The 24,943-nt window shown below is 54.4% G+C and overlaps 1 protein-coding gene across 1 annotated transcript; it reads left to right on the top strand.

Moving 5' to 3' along the window:
* The first annotated feature begins 334 nt into the window (after positions 1-334).
* Positions 335-23,085, top strand: KATNIP (katanin interacting protein). The gene is made up of 26 exons (XM_056866249.1): positions 335-396; positions 1,146-1,315; positions 2,416-2,510; positions 3,182-3,316; positions 4,229-4,342; positions 4,737-5,013; positions 5,542-5,691; positions 6,636-6,814; positions 8,168-8,271; positions 8,854-8,956; positions 9,391-9,603; positions 10,357-10,497; positions 12,140-12,935; positions 13,405-14,136; positions 14,894-15,102; positions 15,483-15,558; positions 16,053-16,230; positions 17,320-17,485; positions 17,592-17,749; positions 17,840-17,904; positions 18,235-18,345; positions 20,620-20,759; positions 21,224-21,325; positions 21,539-21,699; positions 22,654-22,742; positions 23,027-23,085. The coding sequence occupies exons 1-26, from the start codon at positions 335-337 to the stop codon at positions 23,083-23,085; spliced, it is 4,785 nt and encodes a 1,594-aa protein (XP_056722227.1).
* Positions 23,086-24,943: the final 1,858 nt, after the last annotated feature.

Here is a 24,943-nt window from a genome sequence, read left to right as displayed (position 1 = left end):
ATGCATCCTCATAAGGTTTCTTCTGTGCCCCCCACCCCATGGACTGCCTCCCCACGGCCACTTTCCCCACACAAAAGAGAGGAACAGCCTTTCCTCTGCCCCCTCAGTGGATGCACAAATACAGCGCAAGCCCAACATGAACGAGCTGGTTGGAGGAGATTCAGCCAAATTTATCTTAGATTTCAAGCAGCTAATCCTTTGTAAGGAGTTTTGGCTTTGAGGTATGCGACTGATTTGCAAAACTTGTTGTCAAAGAGCAGAGGCTGCTTGATCAAACCACTTTTCCACTATATCTCATCTGCACGTGTGTGTGTTTCAGAGTCAACCCAAGGACATGGTGACTGACTTTGACGAGAAGCATGACCAACATTTAGTGTTGCTGCAGCAGAGAAACAGGTAGGCTTGGCTCTGTAATTCGCTGCTTCGTCCAACACAGGATAAGTCACTGGCAGGAAGGAAGTTGGTTCTCATTTTTAGATCTGACTTTCACAAGCAAGAACCCTATACATAAACTATCTCTTTTGCAGGCAAGAAAAGAGAATTTGAAATCAGAAGCTTCACATAATACAGCAAGAAGCTACTTCTGAGGTCCTGAGGGAGCTGAAAATCAAACCATAAATACAAATAAAACAGTCATAAAATTGTCATTTTCGTTGTATATTGAACATTGCAGTCCTACACAAAACTACTTCATCCTAAACTAATGTGTTTAGTCTAGAGTAATCCTGCATGGGATTGTACTGCCAACGGTTCCTATTAGATATTGCCCCTTCCAGGGACAGGAGGTTCTTTCTTGCCTCCTCACAGTAGAACCTGTCAGGCTGGAGGGCAAAGAGGTTTCCCCAGACCCCCGCTGTCTGCCTACATTTAGGGTGAGATGTATGAATCTCTCAGGAGGGCAGAGGGATGGCTTTCATTATCGTGGCTTTCTTAAGGCTTCCAGTTTGCTGCTGCACTTCTTGAAGTTTCACTGTTAAGAGGGATAATTGTCTTCTTGGTCCAGTTGTCCCCACGTTCTCCGCTCTGTCACTGCTAAGGGCCAGTCAGTGGGCTTGGACTGGAATAATTCTGCCTAGGCCTGTGCTGTAAGTGCTGCCTTTTTTTAGAAGTAACAGAGCAGAGAATGGCTGATCTTTTGGTTTCAGGATTTTGAGGCATCTCCAGAGGAAAGACCCTGTCCAGATTCAGTTGGAGCAGTTGGAGCAGGGTTTTACTCTGTATGTGAACGGAGCCCATTCAGAGCCGAGCACCGGACGCAAGAAAGTCAGCTTTCAGCACGCTTCCCGAAGTGGTACACGAACAGCACGGACAAACGGTGGGTGCCAACCTTCTGGTGTTGAACTTACGCACTGTGGGACAGCCGCCCTGGTGGTGGGCAGAAAGTAGAATCATAGAATCATGGAGTTGGAAGGGACCACCAGGGTCATCTAGTGTCAGTGTTTCAGGCAATAGACCTTCAATCCAGGCAGAGCAGCGATTCAAAGATTTATTTCAGAAAGTCAGTGATTTCAGTAAGAGGCTGGAATACATGACAGGGGGAGTGCGGATACATTTATAGGGCTGATACAATAGGGTTACAGGAACAAAGAGGTGGTCGTTTCCTGCCGGTAACAACTTAAGTAAAACTGAAACAGAAACAATTATGAACAATCAGTGGAGGAGATGGCCGAGCTCTTGGCTTTGTGCGCGGGACCCGATATCAGATCGAAGATTTACACGGGCGGGTAAATCCCTGGCCGGAGCTCGTGTGCAAAACGGGGGGTGGGGAGGAGTGCACGGAGAACTCCATTTTGTTTGCGGGAAAACCATCTTGTTTGAGCACGGAGCTGTCAGAAGCCCTATCTGACAGAAAGTTATTGCCAGGAACGCATCAACTTGCTGAGGCCTGACAAGGGATGCTTTTCCCCTGCTTGCTGCTGCTTAGCGCCAGCATTGTTCCATAGAGACAGAAGACACGTTTCAGTTTCAGGAGAGGAGTGACAGGGAGGTGGAGGTAAAACAAGAGCAACGACCGGTAAGATGACAGGAGCAGGAGAGAGTGTGCATGCGTGGCCCGTGGGGTTTGGGTCCATGGCCCATCCTGGCACTGAACTCCTGGCCAGCTCAGAAAAGAGTGTGGAAGGAAAGGAGGAGAGGAAATCACTCTCCTGTGTTAAGTGCCACAGTTTTAGAAACGCACAATACTACTAGAAAGACACACGTGTCTTGTAGTCAGGGCTGCGAATAAGCAGGTACAGCCAGTTCCTGTTCCCAGTGACAAGGACCCTTCGCAGTATTTGGTGCCTTTTTTCTATGTGATCATCTGTGAATCAGTTTACATTATTTATAGCCCTGCCATACACCAGGAGTGTGGGCTTTGATGACTTTTGACCCCTCTCAGCCCTGTGACACTGCCTGCCCCTAATTTCCATTCAGATGCTGGCCCAAGAGCCCCACTGAGTGAAGGAGACGCCCAAGGAAGGAGCACACAGAGCGCCCCAAGTAACATCCAGCGCAGAGAATGGCTGCAGGTATGGAAGGCCAGAGGGAGGGCCTGCTTTGGGCAGCTGGGCCCCCAGCTTCAACCAGAGTGGGTGGCAGGAGGGGGATCAAGAGATCTGGAGTCTGGGAGAGGAGCCTGGCTGGGGACTGCTGCTTCCTGGCATGGTGCGGAGGCAGCTTCCTTTCGGCTGGTGGGCTTCTCCTTCATCAGCCACTTTCCTGCCTTAGCCTGTATGAGAGGGGTTTTGTTTGGGAGGTGTTGTATGGAACATTTCAGAAAACAGCCAATAAAATGTGGGAAGGCTATAGTGTTTCGGGTTCGTTTCTTTTTGAGTTTAGACAAAAAATGATGACAGAAAGAGGTTTATAAAATTATGCACAGTGTGGAGATTCCCCTTCTTCCTCTTATAATGCTAGAATTTGAATCACCCAGTGAAAGGCACGGGGAAAAATGGAAACATTCAGGGGGGGAAACCTTTTTTTCCCTGAGGACTTGTTTGGAAAATTTGGGGGAGCACTGAAAAAAATTGCCTATACAGTAGACATATGCAGTATTTTGCATATTTTTCCAGCCCCTCCGATGGCATTGGAGTTATCCTCACAACAGTCCTTTGAGATAGGCCAGTCCCAGAGAGGATGACTGGTCCAAGGTCACTCAGAGAGTTCCACTAATGCCAACGATGGGCTTTATTCTTTCTAGAAAGCCGTACGGATCAAAACAGAAAGTGGGTGTCAGCTCCACGTTGCCCCTCCAGTGGAGTACTCTGATGATTTCGAACCTTACGAAAGCCTTGACCTGGAGACAAGCGATTGTGAGCAGCATGGTCCTTCCCAGGTGTGCATCTCTCTCTTCTTTCATTGCCTCAGATGCCAACAGAGAGGAGGGAAGGGAGTCATCCCCCGCGTCCCCTGCGGACTGGTTCCCATTTCTTCTTAGGCCCCTGACCCTTGCCAGGTACAAGCGGATGATGCCTACAGGAAGACCTCCGCATCTGCTGGTGGTGTTATGGAGACAGGAGCCCCAAACACGACATCTTACTTGTCTCATTACTTGCTTGTGCATTCTAATGTCTGCAGTAATGAAGCATTTTTTTTAAAAAAAATTAACATACTGATATATCACCTTTCCTGGAAGTACAAAGAGAACTTTGAAAACTATCATCATCCAGTTTTGGAATTCTTAAAAAGGATGTTTCTTTTTCCTGGGGGTGTTTTGGAGCTTGCCCCTCTACAGCTGCTGAGTTTCTGTTGTCCATCTCAGACACACATGGAATTTACAAGCAGCATATGTGGAAAGCAAGCTCCCCACCTCCACTTGTTTGCACAACCATCTGTGCATCCAGCCACCCATCCTGGAAAGTCCCTTGGTGAAGTCTCTGCAAAAAGCATCTGTGAACCTGTCAAGCTTTCCTCTCCCTGATACTGTCAGGAGCCCACAGACGCCCCTTTCAGTTGAAATGCCTTGTTTCTTCACTGCTTTTTGAAGCCTTTTTTACATTTGAATCAAGATGTTACACACCCAGTCGCTTGTTCTTCTCTGAGCATTTTTGACATCCAACTGCCAGAGCAGTTTTTTCTGATAAATTAAATCGGATAGCATTGCCTATCAGGAGGGTCCAGGATACTTATTCAGACTAGTAGAACTAGAATATCCCTGCCAGGCGACCAGATGACATTCCTAGTTTTGCTCTTAGCCTTTTGTTTCTCTGCATAGAGGCAGATTTGCAGCAAGTTCTGTCTCTTCCAGAGCCTCAAGACTCGTGAAGGCACAGCCTCCAGTGGCTCCATTCCAAAGACAGAAATAACTGTGGGAGAGGATGCCGAAAAGGAAGGCCCACTTCTCAGCCTCAGCGGAGTAGAGGTACCGAGCAGCTTTGTGTTGGAAGAACATCCAGGCCTTGACATGAGGATGTTCACCAAAGGCAGGTGGGGCCTCTTCATAGCTGGCGAGGGCTTTGTCCATGTGCAGTCTGCAGTTGACCTGAGGGTGAGAAGGCTGTAATATAGCGAGAGCTCCTCTTTGAGTCTTGGCAAGCAGATAAGAGAACGCCAGACCCAAAGAACGGTGGGTTTGAGTGGCTCCATTTAGTGCTTCCAGCTGAGATGTCTGAAGGTGCAGAGATTTAATATATTTGTATAAAATCCAGATCTTTAGCCACCCTATTTAATGAGCTGGCTGTTTTGTGGGGGGAGAAGGGGCAGAGTTGCACAGCCAATGCGGGACTGCTGACCATCCTGTCTGGAACGTTTGCCAGGAACTCCGGCAGAGCTTGGCATTAGATGTGAGCCAGGAAAGCATGGAGGAAGACTGGGGGGATGCAGCCCCCCCGGAATTGTCTGATGGGGAGGACTCAGACTCTGTGGAAGAGGACGTGCCCGCTGAGCCCTCCGTGACAGAAGAGCTGGTTGACGCTTCCCAGGAGAGCCTGGAGACCTTCCACCTGGCTGCAGCCACCTCTCCAGCAGCTGGGAGACGCTGCGGCCTGTCTGCTGATCCTCTCATTGTGCTGGAATCCAAGGCTAACTCTCCAAGTAAGTCCCGTCTTTTACTAGCTTGGTGATAGCACTGCAGACTCCGTGAGAGATGACTTCGCAGTCAGAGGCTTCTTTAAACCATGAGCTGTTATATCAGCTCCAAAAGAGGAAAGAGAATATTTTTACATGTCTGGAAGAGAAATCACTAGAGGCCCACCCTGAAGCTCTGCTAGGTTTAGATAAAGTAAAACTGATGTCAGCGTTTTTTAAAACTCTCATACGGTTGCCGTGTGATTGCCACCCAATGGGTGTGGAGTGCCATGTTGCAATTATCCTCATCTGGCCCAGTGCCATGCTTCCTTCTGCATGATCGAGAGGTGTGCTGGCAGCACTGTTAGAAGTCTGGCCTTGATGTCACAAATGAGGGAGCCTGTCGGGTATTTCAGGTGAGGAATGACCCCCGGGGCACTTGGGTGCCCTGCGCAGGTCTTGCTTGTCTGCCTTCATCTGTGGACTTGCTGTCTTTCAGATACATTTCCCCAGTTCTACTGAGCTCGCCACCTTTTTGGTTTGGTTTTTCTGCAGGCCTGAAGAAGGAACGAGTGCTTTCTGCCCAAAGGAGGGAGAATGCTGAATCCTACATCCCCACCAAGCCTGTAATGGTTAAGAGCCAGACCATCCGTCCCCTCTCTGCCGGGGGTCTGAAGCAAGAAGGACAGGAAGCAGCACCCTCCAGTAAGGGAGATTCTCTGCTCTGCCCCCTCGCTGTCTCAGAGCTGTACTGGGAGCTTCAGGGCAAGCACCGGCTGAAACGGATTTCCTATTTCTTCCCTGGGCCTCAGTCCGTTTGTTCAAGCACAGAGGCTACCACCTAGTAGCATCTTCTCATGTCATCGGAAAGAGGAGAGGGGAGGGAGTTGTGACTCATGAGCATCTTCCCTGCCAGAAGCCTTTCCATAAAAGAACCACTGGTGTAGTGGTTAAGAGCGGTGGTTTGGAGCTGTGGACTCTGATCTGGAGAACCGGGTTTGATTCCCCATTCCTCCACATGAGCAGCAGAGGCTAATCTGGAGAACCGGGTTGGTTTCCCCACTCCTCCACATGAAGCCAGTTGGGTGACCTTGGGCTAGTCACAGCTCTCTCAGCCCCACCTACCTCACAGGGTGTCTGTTGTGGGAAGGGAAGGTGACTGTAAACCGGTTTGATTCTTAAGTGGTAGATAAAGTCGGCATATAAAAACCAACTCTTCTTCTTCAAGGAGGGCAGGGAGCTGTTCCTTTTGGCAGCAGAGGATAGGACTTGCAATAATGGGCTTAAATTGCGAGAGGAAAGGTACCGGCTGGATATTGGGGGGGGGGATTTACAGTAAGAGTTGTTCAACAGTGGAATCAGCTACCTAGGGAGGTGGTGCACTCCCCCTCACTGGCAATGTTTAAGCAGAAGCTGGACAAGCACTTGTCAGGGATGCTCTAGTCTGATCCCTCATTGAGGGAGTTGGACTAGATAGCCTCTATGGCCCCTTCCAGCTCTATGATTCTGTGATTCTATTCTAGGAACATCTCACCTAGTGGCTGCTTTTCTGTCTCCCCAGCTCCATTTCAGCCTTGGTGTGGGGATGTCTGTGACTTTGTGCTTTAAAAATGTAATCTGGGGGTGTCTTCTGTTCTTTTGGATGCCAGGGCCAGCCAGCCGCTCAGAGAGGCCACTCTCTGCAACTCGGAAAAACATGTGTGAGAAGAAGGACCCTGTACACGCTGCTTCCCTTGTCCTGAAAGCCATGCAAGCAGAAAACGAGCTCCTCTGCAGGGACCAGGAGGCTCCTCTGGGCTCCCAGCCGGAGCAAGCAGCCCCTGCAGAGGTCAGTGGCGGGTGAGGCCAGCCCAGCGAGAACCTGCCCTTTGCCAGCCCTGTCATTCTCTCTGCAACTTCTTGGAGTAGAGAGAAGAAGCCTTTGGGGGGGGGGGGAAGAAGGGCGGGTCTGGATCAGGCAAACATGGCCTGTGTTTGATTTGAAAGCCAGGGCCCCTCTGGCAGTAGAAAGATGGCACATCCTTCCCTGCCTGTTCTTGGACCTGCTACTGGCAAGCAGTGCACTCATCACACAAGGGATATTGCCAAGATCAGCGCCTTCTTAAAGGGCTTATTTTTCTGCCTGGTTGAGGGGTGCCTTTGAGCCAGCGTGGTGTAGTGGCTGTGGTTTGGAGTGGTGGACTCTGATCTGGAGATCTGGGTTTGATTCCCCACTACTCCACATGAGTGGCGGAGGCTAATCTGGTGAACAGGGTTGGTTTCCCCACTCCTACACACGAAGCCAGCTGGGTGACCTTGGGTTAGCCACACTCTCTCAGCCCCACCCACCGTACAGTGTGTCTGTTTTGGGGAAGGTGATTGTAAGCCGGTTTGATTCTTCCTTAAGTGGTAGAGAAAGTCAGCTTATAAAAACCAACTCGTCCCAGTGATGAGGTTGATATGGGTCCTCAGGCTCTCAGGGGCAACTGTGAAGCCTTGCCAGTGGCAAAAAAGTTCGCCGGGACGCAGAGCGCGTGGAACGGCCCTACGCCTTCTCTTTGTTCCTTTGGAAGGGGCAAGAGCAAACAACTGCCTTTTTGGTGTAAGACAGGCCATCAGGGACGTTAAGATGAGGCCCCTACGGGCTCCTCTTCTTTGAATGCAACGAAAAATCCATAAAGCACCTCTGAAATACAGCCCCATCCTGTTCTATTAAGTAAGCAGGTTCTAAGTGTTCCAGAAATACTTCAGTATATTTGCTCAGGTTCCGTGGCTCCATTCGTGTCTCACGTGGCCCCCACCACTTTAACTACACCCATCTGTGAAACACGAATAGTGACTGCTGTGACTCGTTCTTTATTGACTGTTGAATTGCTGTTTTGTTCCATGTTTTCCATAGGTTGTGAAACTTGTTGTTGATCATAACAGTGGTTCATTAACAAATAGCCTTTTTATGAAAAGGAAGTGAGGGCAGGCAGGTTCCGCTCCCAGGTTCCTTGATAAGTGGCTTGGGGAGGGGGCCAGTTCCACCCAGGCTCTTCCACCAGCAGCTGCTGCTCCCACAGGAAAGAAAGGGAAGACGTGCCTACTGGCAGACAGCCTGGGGCACCTTTCACTATGTGCCAGGAAACGAGCAGCTGGCCCCCCTCATCACTGGTCCCAGTTCTCTGAAGGGTATTTCTCTCTCCCCTCCCTCGCACAGCGGCCGTCCTCGTCTGCTTCTGCAGCTGCCAAGGCTCCCCCGAAGCAACCGGAAGGAAGAGCAATCTCCTCGGCTGTCGACAGGATCGGCCTCTTGGGAAGCAGGTGGCTGAGGGGAGTTTTTCTGGGGCCCTTTGTGCTTTGCACTGTGGGCAGTTTGAGCGGGATGCTGTTGGCCGCTTCTCAGAATTCTGTCAGCATAAGGGTGGGGCAAGTGGGAGTGGCTTAGATGCCGTGCCAGGTGCCTTCTCTGGAAAGGGTGAGTGGGCACAGGGCAGGGTTGCAGAGCAGACCTGGGCTGGGAGAGCAGCTGCTTGGCCACTGGCCCCGTCTGGCTCTGGCCATTTGGGGGCTGGGTTGTGGGGGTGGCAAGTGGGTGTATGTGTCAAGCTATAGGTCAGAACAAGGAAGGCAGGGCTAACAGGGAGTTTGCCAGGTTCACTTCCCCGGGCTTGGCACGTTCAGAAGGTTCTCTTGGAACGGGCCATTGAGTCCTGGCTTGGCCGGGCACCATGCCTGCTTCTTGTTAGGGCCGTTTGTGTGCCTGCCCCAGTCTCACCCGTCACTCACCCTGAAAGAGCCTGACCCGGTCATCAAAGCTGCCTGGTGCCACCTGTCTTGGTCTGAAGGATCAGCTGGCGTTTGCGTTTGGGATCCCCTCTTGAAGCTCTGGTCTCCCTCTTTCAGGCCACAGAAGAAGCTCCAGGAAGTGCTGCAAGAGGCTGAGCGCCCGTCAGCCTACCACAACACTCCAGTTCCAGTTTCTGTCCAGCCGGAGCCTCAAGCCCTGGTAAGAAATACGGTTTCAGTTACAGAAGGCACAGCTTGGTAATCCTCTTATCCAATGGAGGGTCAGCCTGGAATAAGAGCCCGGAAGGCCTGTGCGGCCTTGACTGGGGGTGGGGGGTGGGGTGGGGGTCAAGGAGCCTCTTCGCTGTTGCAGAGTTAACAGCAAGAGGTGTAGAAATGTGGGGGGGACCGTCTCGTATCGGGGCTCGCAGGCCTGGTGAAAATGCGCCCCCTCTTGGATAGGAATGTTTGTCGTTAAGTTATTGGAATAGCATAAGTAAACACTGCCGTAGCTGCCGTTTGCTGTGTGCATGAAAGAAGGGGGGGCTGTTACGTTTCCGCCTCTCCCCTGCAAAGTGCCCCAAATCCAAGGCCCAGGTGCCGCCTCCTCCCTTGACTCCTGGGTTCATGTTATGCGTCTGTCTGTTCTTTCAGGACCAGCTAGGATTGGGGCGAGAGGTCCGGGATGCCATTTATATCACCCTGGAGATCCTCTCCAACTGGGGGAGTCCCCTGAGGGTGGGCCTGACAGAAGTGGAGTTCTTTGACCTGCACAACGGGAAAGTGTTTGTGTCTCCTCACGATGTGGACATCAGGCATGCTGACTCACCCGGTGACCTCTGCCGCCTGGTAAACAGGAACCTGCACGTAAGAGCCCCCGTGGCGGCCCCTCCACTGCGCCCGTCCTTTGCCTGGGCCCTGCTCCCTCTGTGGAGAGAGGGGGCCAGAAAGGCCACCATGCGCTGGCATCCTGGGAAAGCTTTGAATTTAGTTGTGTTTTGCTTCCTGCTCAGGTGGTTTCGAGTGAAGCTGGTGGGGTATGTTCCGTGGCCAGGTGGTGGCTGCTGTGGGAGGGATGGACAGAAAGCCTGCCATATGGGGAGGGCCGGCTTCCCTCCCTCCCCCACAAATAGGCGGCCCTCTGCCAAGTGGTCCAGTTTGTTTAAGTGTTTTTATTGTTGTTGTTATTTTGGAGATTTCTGTAAGCTGCTTTGGGTCCCTTTGGGCTCTCCCCTGCCTAACGGAAGCACGTAAGCTCGGTATGAAATAGAGCTGGGGGGGGGGCTTTTCAAAAGGCTGGGCAGCTTCTTTGCCTGTAACGTTCACATTTAGTGACAGCTGGTACATTTGAGAAACCTCTGAATGCCCGCCAGGTGGGCCAGTGGCTTCCTTCACTCAGAAATGCCAGCCTCTCTCAAAGATCCTGCCTCTTAATCTGTCCCCTTGAGATCCTGCCGTGCCAGAAAGGGGATTAATTTGCTTAGAATGTTCTTGGGTCACCTGGTGGCTACACGGCACGGCTCTTTCTGGCAGTGGCGGCTGCTTCTGGTGAACGCGGAGCGGAGGGCAGCTCAGTCTTCCGACTCCCTGGGTGAGAGCTTCTCCTTGCTTGTCCTGCAGGTCAGCAAAGACCCTTGCCCTTGGACATGCCCTTTCCAGCCGCCGGTGCAGCTCTACTTCATACTCCGAAACCCCAGCCTGTCAGGTGACTTTGGGATATCCAGGATTAGGATTTGGAATTACTACACGCCCCTCCTTGGTGTAAGTGACTGCTTCTTTGTTGGGGCCCTTTTCAGCATTTCCTCAGAGGGAGGGAGGGACAGGCAAACCGGGGATAAATTAACTACTTTGTATTCTCATCATGGTTACTTCAGCTCAGTGCCAGAGAAGTTATTTTGTGACACCTTTTAAACAAGATCAGCGTGCCCCGATTCATGATGGTATCGACAGAAATGCCACAAGAGCAAGCAGAGGTTTGAGTAGGAGTCCATGACACAGGGCTGTTAGATTTGTTTGGTTGTGATTTTGTTACCTTGCACTATGGAGAAATGCCTGCTTGTTGCTGCTACTGGGATCTAGCCAGGTTTCTGGCTGCATGCATGGCAGTGGTTGCATACTAAGCCGACTCATAGAACAGTGCCATTAAGTGGTCAGCGTGTAACAAACGCCCGTCTCCTGTGGCAGATGGCAGCTAGTTCTCAGTCATGGAATTCTCTCTGAAAACTGCTGTAGAGAGAGTGAGTCTTGTTCAGAACAACTCCAGGTACTGAGACAAAGAGGATTTTCCATGCTGGATTAGAGCTGAGCTCATCTCTGTCCTTTCTGACTCGTCATCATGTGTGCTTTTCAAGGTTCTCATCCGGCAGCACCAAAATAGATGCTGTGCTACCCAGGAGAAGGTGCAACTTTCTGAACTTCTCAAAGAGTCTGGATTGGGCCAGCGGCGAAGCTAGGCTGACAGGCTGAGAGTCCTGACTGTGAAACAGGGAGACTGTCTGGAGCAAATCGGTGTCGGAGGCTGGAAGAAAGGCTTTGCAAACAGTTTATTTAGCGGCAGAGATTGCGGGGAGACCGCCGGCAGTGATGCAATTCCTCAGCACCCTACATGCATGACACTTGGAAAGATTTTTGCCAAGTGGTTTGGAATCAAAGCATTTGGTCTACTTTTTAGAAACGTTCTGTTTGAGCAGCATCTCTCTTTATGCATTACCATTCTCTCTCAAGACAGAATGAAATACAAATAAAAAGGATGGTATCGCTCCGCTCTGGTTAGACCTCAACTAGAGTATTGCGTTCAGTTTTGGGCACCACAATTTAAAAAAGATGTAGACAAGCTAGAACGTGTCCAGAGGAGGGCAACAACGATGGTGAGGGGTCTGGAGACCCAAGTCCTGTGAGGAAAGGTTGAAGGAGCTGGGTATGTTTAGCCTGAAGAGGAGAAGACTGAGAGGGGATATGATAACCATGTTCAAGTACTTGAGGGGCTGTCATATTGAGGATGGTGCCGAGTTGTTTTCTGTTGCCCCAGAAGCAGAACCAACAGGTTGAAATTAAATCAAAAGAGTTTCCGTCTAGACATTAGGAAGAATTTTCTAACAGTTAGAGCGGTTCCTCAGTGGAACAGGCTTCCTCGGGAGGTGGTAAGCTCTCCTTCCCTGGAGGTTTTTAAGAAGAGGTTAGATGGCCATCTGTCAGCAATGCTGATTCTGTGACCTTAGGCAGATGATGAGAGGGAGGGCATCTTGGCCACCTTCTAGTCACTAGCTGTGCGGAGGGAGGTAGTTGTGAATTTCCTGCATTGTGCAGGGGGTTGGACTTGATGACCCTGGTGGTCCCTTTCAACTCTATGATTCTATGATTCTAGGAGCAGAGGCTTCAGCACTGTTTGTCTGTGTTCCTTCAGGATCTGGATACAGGAGCCAGAAACGTCACCGTCTATGTGGATGGAAACCTGGTTTTTGCTGGGGAATTGCCAAAGAGCTGTGGGACTTCTGACCCTGAGGACAGCATTACCATCGACCTCCGGAGGAGCAGCCCCCTTCCTCCTGAAGAAGAGGAAGGAAGAGCTTGGAGCCAGGAGCCAGGCGGGCTGCCATTGAATCTGAACTCTGCTGCAGAGGAAAACTGCCCCAAGGAAACAGTGACCCCCGCCAGCCTTGATGAGGTCGAAGAATGTCCCCCGGTGCCTTTAACCTCTGTTTCTGTGGAAAATTTTAAGGGCTCTTCCTCTCCAGAGATCCCAGAGCTCATCCATTCTGAGGATGAATTTTCTCTGAGCGAGCAAATGGACAGACTCTCGGGCAGAAAAATGACTCCGATTCTGCCCTCTTCCTGCACAAAGGACAAGAGCAAAGGCAGCTCCTGTACGGAAAAGCTGCCTTTGTGGCTTGAATCGGAGCCGCCTTTGGATGTCAGAGTCCAGCTGTCCCCTGTGAACAGGAGGAGGGTCTCCCTAGAGACAACAGGTGAGGACCCCCCTCTCCATCCTGCTGCGTTTGAGAGAGGCAGCGGCAGTGGGGTCGCAGGCGCTGACATGAAACCACCGTTGGCACGACCGGCATCTGCTGCTGATGTGGATTTTATGAATGTGCTGTCCTGCCAACACAGTGGAGCACCCGAGCATGTTTCTCCTGGGGGAGAGAGAGGAAAAGAAGACTCCCGCAGCGACGGTGGTGGAGGTGAAGCTCCCCGTGCCAGAGGTAAGAGAGCTCACAACCACATGCAGCCCAGATGAGGTGGCTGCACTGCCCTCTACCTGGGGCTGCCCAGAAAGCTCCATTGCTCCAAAATGCGGCAGCAGGGTTGTTGTCAGCTGTGGGAAGTAGAGGTTGTCATTGCCCCTGAGCTGCACAGGCTGCACAGGCTGCCTGTCTGTTCCCAGCAAAATTCAAAGTCCTTCAGGGCTCCAAATGGATTGGGGCCAGGGCCCTTCCTTAAAACATTTCTGTGGCACCCCTCCATTCGGGGACCTGCTCAAGAAAATGTTTTGTGACTGCGGCCTGTCTAGCAATGCCCAGGGGAACAAAGGGGCTTGCGGGTTTCCTGTACCTGCCCTAAGAGGCACACCTTCCCCTTGCTCCCTGATGGATGGCACGTGGCAGCCGCGGCAGAAAGGTTGAGCAGAGAAAGTCCCGCTGACTCATCCTGGTGTCCTGCCTTTCCTTTCAGATGAGCCTCCCTCCACCAAAGGCCAGAGGCCCTCTCGAGCCAAGTGGGACGGCGCCCGGGAGCACGCTCTGCAGGAGTCGTGGAACTCCCTCCTGAAGTTCAATCATTCCCACCGTGGTCGGATCTCCAACATGGATTTCCAAGGTGACATCTTGGATGAATTTCTCCACCAGCAGAAGATCAGCCAGCAAGGAGAGCTTCCAGTCCGGGCGAAGGACCCTGATGCCACCCTCGTGCTGCCGCAAGGAGAGACGTGCCTGGAGCTGGACGATGGGAACGAGTTCAAAATCCCGGTCTTGCCTTATGGGCAGCACTTGAGAATAGACATCCACTCGACCTGGGGAGACCGGCACTACGTGGGCCTTAACGGGATCGAACTGTTCAGCTCTGAAGGAGAACCCATCCGGGTTGCCAAGATCAGAGCCAACCCGCCCGACATCAACATCTTGCCCGCCTACGGCAAAGACCCCAGGGTGGTGGCCAATTTGCTGGACGGGGTGAACAGGACTCAAGATGACATGCATCTCTGGCTGGCCCCCTTCACCCCCGGCAAGTCCCACCGCATCTCTTTGGACTTTGCGAAGCCTTGTGCGGTGGCCATGATTCGCATCTGGAACTACAACAAGTCTCGCATCCACTCCTTCCGGGGCGTCAAGGACATCACCATGCTTCTGGATGAGCAGTGTATCTTCAAAGGCGAAATTGCCAAGGCTTCTGGGGCCCTCTCTGGAGGTGTGCAAGACTTCCTTCCTTCCTTTCTTGTTTGCCATAGTTGGCCTTGCAAAGCAGGAGGGAGGAGGCACCTGCCCTGTCCTCCCCCACTGGCCACTGCTTTTCCTTTGCGACGGGGCAGACCTAATGAAGCGGAGGGCCTTTTGCCACTTCACCTGTTTTGGCCAGCTGCCTGGGCACGAGAATAGAACAGATTCTCCTGGGGTGGGAATTCTCCCAAGGCTTTGTGCCCAGCGGTCCCCAAGCAGAGGTTTCCTGCCCGCAGCCCCGCCTTGGCAGCAGGCGGCTGCCCATGTTGCCTGCCCCTTCAAGGTTCCCTTCTGGAGAGGTCCCTCTGCTCTGCCCCAGGCAGGTCTCCTCGCATATCTCCCTTTGGTCCTAGCCTTGTGCACGTGGGCACCTCAGGCCTCGTTCCCTCTCAGCCAGGTTATTTCCTGTGCCGGGAGTGCCCCCCCCCCCCGCATTCTTCTCCCACAGAACCTGCTAGGCCTCTGCTGAACCTCTCTGGCTGCTTTCTTGTGTCTTCCACTGCTGGTTCTTCCCCTCATCTCTCTCCGCCAGTGTGGTCTGCATGTTCCCTGCTGTATTATTTGTGTTCAATAGATGTTAGAAAGAGGAGGCATGGAGCTCTTGGTCTCCCACAGCGGCTGTGTGATCCCCCTCCTCACTAAGTCTTGCCTGCAGAATAAGGGGGGGGACCTTAGCTTTTGGCGTTGTTGACTTGAACGTGTCGTCACCATAGAGTTGACAATTTCAGCTCCAGAGCAATTTGGAGACACCATTTTGTTCACAACTGATGACGATATTTTGGAGGCCATATTCTGTTACGATGAGACCTACGACAAGAAAGCCAGGAGCGAGAGCAGCCTGCGGTATGAGGAGGAGCTGAAGAGGCCAAGAACTGCCGACGGGGAGGGGGACGAGCGGCCCTTCACTCAAGCTGGCTCAAGGGCCGAAGACCAACAGGTAGGGTGCTGCCAGCGGCCACAACTGGCTCTTGAACTCGGAGCATAAGATGAGAATGAGTGGGGGCAGCACTGTCTTTTGTGGAACTGGGAGCTATTGGAACGGGGTTTGCAGCACTGCTCAGAATGAGTGGGGGGGCACTGTATTCTAGAGATAGTGGGGGAGGGGCACTCTCACCTGGCCCCCCAGGGCTTTTGGACCAAGTGGCCCAGGATGCTCCTTCTGCCGTGAAGAGAAGGGGTGTGTGTCCAAGAGCTCTCCTCAGTACATCTTGGGCACAGGGGGCGGGGGTCCAGCACCATAAGGGAGCAGCAGCAGCAGCAACAGAGGCCTTTCCAGTGTTCCCCTGAAGCCAGCATGCAACTCTGGACTTTTTGCAGAGCCGAGAGCAAAGCCCCGGGCCCAATTCCATCCTCGAGAGGGTGACCAAGGAGCCTGGCATCTACACCGGGAAGTGTAAGTCCTCCCCCTCCCTTCCCCCTCCCTCTCCCTGAAGAGTTCCATGTTGACTGCTTCCGGCAACACTCTCCAGCATGGTGCCCAATGCTAGAAATCCAGGCCATCCACTAAAAATTGGTGGGCAGCTGATTCAGAACATGGAAGAGTGTTTCTTCACACGTTGTATACTTGCTCCTTATCTCAAGTGACAGCCATGTAAAAGGATTTGCAGATTGGGTGGAGAGGAGCTGCTGTGGACTGTCTGAGGACAGAGGCTGCAGGCAGAGCTTTTCTGGTCTTCCCAGGCCTAGGTCTGGCCCAGCATGGCAGTGCAGCACTCTCCCCCCCCCCCCCCCGGCTGCTGCATTATCTAATCAGTCTGCACCGACACATTGCCCAGGGAGACGTTGGAGACAGATCCTTTGACTGCCCAAATTCTCCCTGGCGCAAGAGCACAAATCTTGGCGTTCTCCACTGCTAGTTGATACTTTCTGGTGTCTGCCTGCTTCTAGGCCTTCTACTGAACTTCACCGCTTCTTGGGGAGACTCGCATTACCTCGGACTGACGGGGTTTGAGGTGGTCGGGAAGGGCGGACGAGCTCTGCCGTTGACTCCGAATCAGATCTCAGCCTCTCCTCGGGATCTGAATGACCTTGCAGAATACACGGATGACTCCAGGACCTTGGACAAGTGAGGCCCGTGTGGTCGCCTGAGAAAGTGGATGTGGCTGTTTTTTTGGTCTTGGGCAGGTGGTAGAATAGAAAAGCCAGACAGAACTGCCCCAGACAAATAAAGGTGGCCGATCCTTTCGCCATGATCTACCCTCTGCATCCCTTTGTTTGCTGAATCTGCTCAGGGTGCTTCTGAGAGAGACGGCCCAAAAGGGGCCTACTCTCAAGCAGGCTGAGTCAGAGCTCTCCTTCACAACGCTGGGCCTTTCTGCCCCAGAAGGCTGGCTGCTCTGTGCATTCCTCCCCACCCCCAACTGTCATACCAGTTATCTGGCCTAGACAGAACTCTGACCAAGATCGGGGCAAGGCTAAGGAGAAGCAGGTGGCCTGGGGGCTCCACAGGCCCCTGCTTCTGGCCTTCGTGGAGCACTCGCAGCAGCTTCTCTGTCTCCTCACTGCTCCCTGCTGACTGATATGAGTGCAGGCGAAGAAGAAGAGTTGGTTTTTATATGCCGACTTTCTCTACCACTTCAGGAAAAATCAAACCGGCTTACGATCACCTTCCCTTCCCCACAACAGACACCCTGGGAGGTAGGTGGGGCTGAGAGAGCTGTGACTAGCCCAAGGTCACCCAGCTGGCTTAATGTGTAAGAGTGGGGAAACCAACCTGATTCATCAGATTAGCCTCCGCTGCTCATGTGGAGGGGTGGGGAATCGAACCAGGTTCTCCAGAGTCCACCGCTCTTAACCACTACACCACGCTGGCTCTCACAGGCCAGGCGGATGCATTTTGGGGGAGCTGAGGCAGCTGGCCAGAGTTCAAAACAAATGTTGTACGGGTGCTAGGAACACAAATTGCCGCTCAGGTTCGTGGGAACAGGACACAAGTGAAGGCTGCGGGCAAGGGCTGAATTGTGGGGTTGGGCCTTTCAGGGTTGGAGGCAGGGCGTAGGGTTTGATGGCCTTTCCTGGCACCTCAGTCTGAAGTGACCTGCCTGTAAAACACTTCTCCAGGGGGTTGTTGTGTGCCCTCCTTCCTCCGGGCTCCTCCCAAGTTCCAGAAGCACCTGTCAGGCTGCTGCAGACAGGCTTGCTGTTTTTCTTTTAGACTGATAGATGGGACCAACATCACAATGGAAGACGACCACATGTGGCTTATTCCCTTCAGCCCTGGAGAAGATCACAGACTTATCATCCAGTTTGCCAAGGCTGAAAACGTTGCAGGGCTCCGCATCTGGAACTATAACAAATCTCCAGAGGATACATACCGAGGGGTAAGCTGGAGGCCAGGTGTCTGGGCTGTTCTCTTGGGTGGGGCCTCTGGAGGAGCATTCTGGCCAGGCTCTCCTCGTCGCTCACTCGGAGCGGTGTCTCCCTCAGGCCAAAGTGGTCCACGCATCGCTGGACGGCTGCTGCATCTCCCCTCCAGAAGGCTTCCTTGTCCGCAAAGGGCCCGGCAACTGCCACTTTGACTTTGCTCAAGAGATCCTTTTTGTGGACTACCTGAAGGGCCCGCCCATTGCTCCCGCTTGTGAGAGGTAAACCCCTCTTTCTTTATGGACATGGCCATACACCTCCTGCTGCTGCTGCTTCAGGGCAGAGTGGCTGAATTGTCCCTCTCTTGGCAGAATGGAAGTGAAGAAGGCGGAGCAGGCGAGCCTGGACTACGAAGCTCCTTTCATGCCTTGTGGCTGTATCCTTTTCTCGAGCTCCCCACGTCCCCTGCTTTTCATTTTGCCTCCTGGGTAGTCCTCAGGGTTGAGCAAAGCAGGCCAAGAGACTGATGCTCCCCAGAGCCCTCCTGACTCCGCCCCGAAGCCCAGCAGGGCCTCCATTGCCTCCTTTCAGGCTGGGGGCTCCCTTTGTTCTTGCTTCCCTTATGAATCCCCCCAGGGGCGCTTTGTAGGTGCCCTAACAGAAGGGGACGGAGCCCCCCGTCCTGCCCCCCGGGGTCCCTTGTTGCCCATTCAGTAGAAGCCAGCGCACCCACCGTCTCCCTGCTTTCCTTAATCTCCTTCTCCAGTCATCTTCCAGTTCCAGCTTCTAACAAGCTGGGGTGATCCGTATTATATTGGTTTGAATGGACTGGAGCTGTATAACGAACGTGGAGAGAAGATTTCTCTCAATGAGAACAGTATCCTTTCCAGAGTAAGGGAACTCCGAAGGGTGCAGCCAGGAATAAAGGGTGGTCCGGAGCTGGCTGCCTGCCTGGGCCCTTGGAGGGTGCTGACTAACGGCCAGGGGAGCCTGCCTGCCTGCAGGGACTGGGCAGAAGACTCTTGGCTTCCTACAGGCACAACCTCTGTCACCCACCCTGCGGCCCATTCTTCCTCCTAGCCCGAGGGTTGCCCCTTGTTCCTTCCTTGGCTGCTGTCCGCAGTATATATTCCTGGACTCTGGGGCTCGCTTCCAAGTAAAGGTGTAACGTTAAAGGTCTGCGTAGGCCAACAGGTATCTGGCACTTCAGGAAAGCGTCTTTTAATAACCTTAAGAGAAACGCTACAGAGGATTCTGTGGCGAGGTTAATCGTTGAGAGAAAGGAATCCCAGGGGATGACGAAGGGAGTAGCTTCTAAAGAAGCCACAGAAGCACCATGAAAAGCTCGGGGGGAGGGGGGGAGGAAGGCGGAGAATCCAACAGGCTCAGACCAGGCCTGGGCAGGAGGCTCAGGTGACAGGAGACACCTGCCGGTGGAGCAGGGGCAGCGGGGACTCCAGATGAGCTGAGCCCAGCATGGGATGCGGAGAGCGACAGGAAGGGCGCTGTGCTGAGGAAGAGGAAGGACTGAGGACTGGCAACCAAGAGGAGGTGGCTCCCATTCTGCCGGGGCCTTCTCCCCAGAGGGGAACTGACCGCGAGGGGACGATGGAGCAAGGACGAGGGGCTCGGGGCATGGCCCACTGCTTTCCAGGAGAGCTGAGTCTGCCGTGCTGCAGTGTTTGGGGGCTCCAGAGGGGCATGAGGGGCTCGCAGAGCGTCATGGAGGACCAGCCAGGAGCTGCGAGGCTGGGCAGGGGCAAAATGAACGCTGTCCTGGTCTTCAGAATGGGGAAAGGGGGGCTCCGGGGAACGACTGAGCAGTCGGGGAGCAGAGCAGACTGTCAAGCCGCTGGTTGGGAAGCTTCCAGAAAACAACGTGGTGATTAGGAGAAACCAGGATGGACTTGCCGAGAATAAATCCCACCAGTTTAGGCTTACCATGTTTTTATCCTGCTCACGGGAGTGCTGGGGACATAATACGGACCTTGATTTTAGCACCACGTTTGACAAAGTCCTCCATAACCTTTTGGTCAGCAAGCGGGGGTTAGGAGAGAGGACCGTGAGGAGGCTTCACAACCGGCAGGAGACCCCCGGGGCACCACCCAGGGCGTGTCGTGACCCTCCGTCTTTATGGCAGGAGGCCTACATGGGGAGCTGCCAGTGTCTGTCTCGGAGGGCCCCACATGCCTCTTGTGTGGCAGACGGAGGGCTGGAGGCGATCCTGACCAGATGTGCATGAGGACACCAAACTGGGAGGGACAAGTGAAACTGGACAGAGACAAAAACCAAGTACTTGAGACAAAAAGAGAAAGAAAAAAAATGCATGGATGTAGGTTTGGGGAAGGAAAGAATACCTGCACATCCGAATAGGATCTCAGGGTTGCAGCCCCTCACAAGCTGAACTTCAGCCAACAGTGTGATGCAGCTGCAAAAATGGCTAATATGATTTTAGAGTGCCTTAATACACTGAAAAAGGGTTGCCACATTAGTCTGTCACGACAAAATAAAGCAGAGGCCTCAGGGCACCTTAAAGACTAACATTTATTTCAGCAGGGAGTCAGAGCTCACTTCTTTAAACACAGTCGGAAGGAAATAATTCCGTATTATCACCAGGCTTCTCTCTTCTTACAAAAATCTCCTAAATTATTTCCTTCCCATAAAAGTGAGCTCTGACTCACAAAAGGATCATGCTGGAATAAATGCTTCTAGTCTTTTAAGTCGCCGCTGGATCTCTGCTTTGTTTTGCCAGACTAGATGCCTCTTGAGACCCCTCACCACTCTGCTGCTGTGGCCGGGATCCTGTGCGTCTCGTCTGCTTAGCCTTCCTTCAAAGGATTCCTCCCAGGAAGATATACTTTTCCTGGTAGAGTCTCTCTCTTTGGAGCGGTGCCCTTCTCTTTGAGGGAAGGGCTTGACCTTAAGCAGACCATGAGAGGGAGGGCATCTTGGCCATCGAGTAGGGGTCACTGGGGTGTGGGGAGGGGGAGGTAGTTCTGAATTTCCTGCATTGTGCAGGGGGTTGGACTAGATGACCTTGGTGGTCCTTTCCAACTCAATGATTCTATGACCCAACCCTCTGCACCAAAGAGCAGTGTGCTTGGGGGCCTGGTGTGGCTGTTCAGACATGACACTTGACATCTTGCTTCAGACATTGCAGCTTTCCCAGACAGCGTTAACATCCTAGATGGTGTTTGCGGAGACATCCGGACCCCAGAGAAGCTCATCGACGGGGTGAATGATGCAAATGACGGGAGGCACATGTGGCTGGCGCCCATTCTCCCTGGCTTGGTACGCTTCCATGGTGATCTACTTGCATATTAGTGTTGTGTGCCACCTAATGCCTGAAAACAGCTTGGGGGCGGGCCTGGCAGCCTCCACGCTTCCACAGCCAGCATCTCTCTGTAATTCTGCGCATGTCGGGGCTCAGGGACCCGGCGGTAGCAAGAGAATCCCAGCTGTTCTTCTGCCCAGTCTGGCTTTCTGCTCTGCAGCCCAGAGGCAGGCCAGCTGAAGCCAGGACCGTCGGCCTTCCTGTCCATAGCAAGATGCCAGCAGCAGCAAGGAGGGGGCTGCAGCAAGAGGCCCCAAGGCAGAGAGTCGGTCTCAAGACAAACAACAGTACCCCCCCCCCACCCACACACCCCGTGCAGCTGTCTTCCTCTCTGCCTTGGTGACATTTTGCCACCCATCGAATGTTACTTGGGAATTAATTTCAGAGATGTAAACAGGATTCTGTCTGTTTTGACGGCCAGGTGAATCGGGTGTACGTCATCTTTGACCTGCCCGTGACGGTCTCCATGATCAAGCTGTGGAATTATGCAAAAACTCCACACAGAGGCGTGAAAGAATTTGGAGTAAGTGTTTGGCCCTGCTGGCAAGGTTTCGGGGCTGATGCTGCCCTCGGGATCTTGCTCCTCCCAGCGGCACGTGTTATATTGTTGCTTCTAACTTGGGAGGGGGGCAGGACAGCCAAAGGGCAGTTCCCTCTGGGGTGCTTCCGGGGGCGAGGCCCCCACCCACCTTCGGCTGCTCTTCCCAGCACCTCCTCCGCCCTCCTGCATGTGCAGCTCCTGGTGGATGACTTGCTCGTGTACAACGGGATCCTGGGCATGGTGAGCCACCTGGTCCACGGCATCCTCCCGACTTGCGAGCCAGTTGTCCCGTACCACACCATCCTCTTCACGGACAATGAGAAGCTCTGCTGCCAGGAGAGGAACACTGTTCTCAGGTGAGTCCGCAGTTCGTCTGGAAAGGTCCCGCTCTCCTCGTCATCAAAACAGGCACCCTCCCTGCAGGAACTGGAGGGGAGGGTGCAGGAAGGGGCTTGGGGGCAGAGCACACGCCTGGGATGTGTGCAGGTGCTGGCATGCCCCCCCCCCGCCAAAGCTCCCCCAGCCTCTGCTGCTGCTGACAGGGCAAAGGGAGATGGCCAGCTGGGAGGGACTGGTGGCCTGCCGCAGCTCAACATCCTGCTCGTGCTCGCCTTCTAACTGGAAGACCTCGGCATCTGCCGCCCTTTCTCTCCATGGCCCTGTTGAGCCGAAGCTTCTGTTGGGGTTCGAGCCGGGGCCCTGACTGCGGGCGCTCAGCCAGCGGTCAGCCAGGGGCCTCTCCCCCCCCCCCCCGGGATTTCTGCTTGGGAGAATAGAGGAAAGCACCAGAGGAGGACATTTTTCCTTTGGGGGTGTGTGGGAGGGGGACTTAGCACTGAGCTCCTCAGATGCAGAGTGTTGCCCCCAGCAGGGCGGGGGTCCCTCAGCCCCCTGGCGTCGAGCATTCCTAAGCCCAAAGCCCTCCCTGTTTGTCACTGGCCAAGGTGCTGGGTGTGCCAAGGAGGGAAGCCGCCCATGGCCCTCTGCACCAGGGCAAGGCGGAGGAGGCGCACTGCTCCATGCGGGGCAGGGGGTCTAGCCTTGTCTGAAGAAGCCCAGCCACCACCTCCCTCCCTCCCCCCTCCTGCTGTCCCCATCTGTTTGTCTTAAACTGGCCCAAGAGATTTGGGGGGGGGCATTTGCCCATCACCACCCTCCTGCTATCCCCCCCCCCCCAACAAGCACCTTCAGAGGGAGGTGCAGAATCCCTCCCCATACGGCTGCCTGTGTGACGAGGGCAAGCCCGGGGCGGAGCCCATCCTGGCCATGCCTGCTGTGATGCCCCCCCCCCCGCTCTTTTGCCTCCCCAGCAATCACATCGAAGATCAGGATGTGCGGCTGATGAACGACAACCGGGTGGTGGCCTACTCCAAGAAGAGGCCGGCTGCCGCTGACCCAGGTGGGCTTTGCTGCCGGGAGGGGAGGGGGCTGGCACCATGACCCTGTGCAGGGCCGGGGGTGTGGGGGCCGCCCTCTGCTCCTCCGCTGTTCATTCCTTGGCCTGCTCATGGGGGACCAATGGCCAGGCTCCATTCTCGGCCACTGTGAGCCTGTGCTGAAGCTCCCCACTACCCCAACTTCCTGGGCTGCAGAAGAGCGGGGTGGGATGGGGGGTCCTGCCCCGATAGGCCGTGGGAGCTCAAAGTTCTTTCCCACCTTCTCTTTCCCTCCCTGCCTCCTCAGCCCTTCGTCCCAAGACCTGCATGCGAGAGAAAGGAGCCCTGCGCAGGACCAGGAGGTGACAGGAGGCAGACAGAGACCAAACCGCACCTCTGCCCCCCCCCCACCTCTGGACAGAGATTTTGCTGGCATTTCTGTGGGGTTATGGTGGGGGGGGAGCAGAAGCACTTTTTATCAGCTGCAGAGCTATTAAATCTAGTCACTGAAACGGACCTTGGCTGCTTCTAGAAGTGCGCTGGGGCTGGGGCGCGAGGCTGCCGCCTCCTCAAACAACTGTCCCCTCTGCTGGAGGGGGCAGCAGGTGGGAGAGCCAAGGGTGGTGCTTCCCACCAGCAGACAGGACAGCAGCACAGAGCGTGTCATGCGCTGCCTATCCCCCTCCCACACACACACACTGAAGGGGGTGCCGGAAAGTCTCACAGTTGCAGCTCCAGTGAGTGGCTCCACACATGACCCGTTTCCAGGTGAGGGGGGCCTGCTTCTGCCAGTCCCTTTTGGAGGGGGAGTCCCAGCCCCTCCCACGGAGGCAGAAGGAGCATTCCGAGGGAGCAGTTCCAAAGCAGAAGAGTCGCAGTGTCACGATGCGCCACCTTGCTGTCCGGTCATCTTCTCCTGCGCTTCCTGAGCCTGCGTTTGGGGCGTTTTCCCGGGCTGAACTACATGCTCCACCCCCACCCCGGGCCCCTTCACAGCACCTAGTGACATGACTCACTTGGTTCCAGAAACCCCCCCCCCCACCCAAGAACCCTGGGAAGGAAGAGCTTGAAACAGATGGCCCCCCTCCACTGTTCCCAAGACCAGCTCTGCCCACGGAGGCCGGGGGGGGGGGGGCTTCTCACCCTCAGACCGGTCTGTCGGGGCTCTGAGAGCCATTCCCAGCCCACGAGCAGCTGCCATCTGGGTGGGAAACGGGAGGGGAAATTTGACCCCTGGTTGGCGGCTGAGCCTTGGCACCTCCTTGCCCCGCTCTCTGCTCAACCCGCCACCCCCAAGCACCATGCAGGGGGGAGGCCTGCTGTATAGCAATGAGCCCCCTGAGCACATCTCGAATGGGGAATGGCTTCCTTCATGCTGGGGGGGCTACCAAGCACCTGACTCGGGGGGTGCCTGAGATGCTTCCCCCACAGCCAAGCAGCCCTCTGGAGGAGAGAGACCTTCCCCCCCCGCCCCCCCAGCCTCTCCAGCTGAAGCCACAGCTGGAGTAAGCACGGAGCAGGTCTCCATCCCCCTTCCCCCCCCAGGAGCCATTCGCAGCAGCGATGGGGGCCAGCCCGTGGGGAAAGCCTCCGTCTGCCCCTACCTCCAAGGAGCAACCAGGCAGTGCCAGGCTACTTTGTAGGGATTTTGCCAATACAGTAAGCAAGCAGCAGCTAACTGGCTTCACCTGCCCATGCCTGCCTGGCATAAGGAAAGCCGAGGAATACAGGTAGAGATTCCACGAGAGAGCCTGGCACCCAGACTTTGGGGGCAGACTTTGTAAAGGCTACACAAACTGGCAAGCCGCTTGGAAAAGCTGAAGCAAATGCCCAGACGTGCGGGGGGGGGGGGCAATCTCAGAATTACCCCTTAACACAAATGCCAAAAAGCTTGATTATTTTTCTGGAGGGCTCAGAACCCCACCAAAGAGAGGCACAAAAGCACCACCTTTATTGTTTCCTTGGGGGGAAGCCAGGGCTTCAGAGCCAGGCCTGGGGGGGCTGGAATGACAGCAGCGGAAAGGCCTCTTCCAGGCCAGCTCGGGTGCAGAGGGAGGCAGGAGGGCCGCTCGTTCCCAGCAGCCGCTGACCCTCGGCCAGGGCCTGGCCTGCTCCTCTCCGCTCATGCCAAAGTGCCCTCCTCCTGCTGGCCAGCTCCTGCCCCACAGAGCAGCTCCTGGAAAATCTCCAGGACAGAGCTGGTCCGGGAAGGGGCCCCCCTCCG

The sequence above is a fragment of the Euleptes europaea genome, chromosome 21, assembly GCF_029931775.1.
Source record: "Euleptes europaea isolate rEulEur1 chromosome 21, rEulEur1.hap1, whole genome shotgun sequence".
NCBI classification, from domain to species: Eukaryota; Metazoa; Chordata; class Lepidosauria; order Squamata; family Sphaerodactylidae; genus Euleptes; species Euleptes europaea.
The sequence above is the reverse complement of the archived record's forward strand: the minus strand, read 5'-3'. Positions and strand labels throughout refer to the sequence as shown.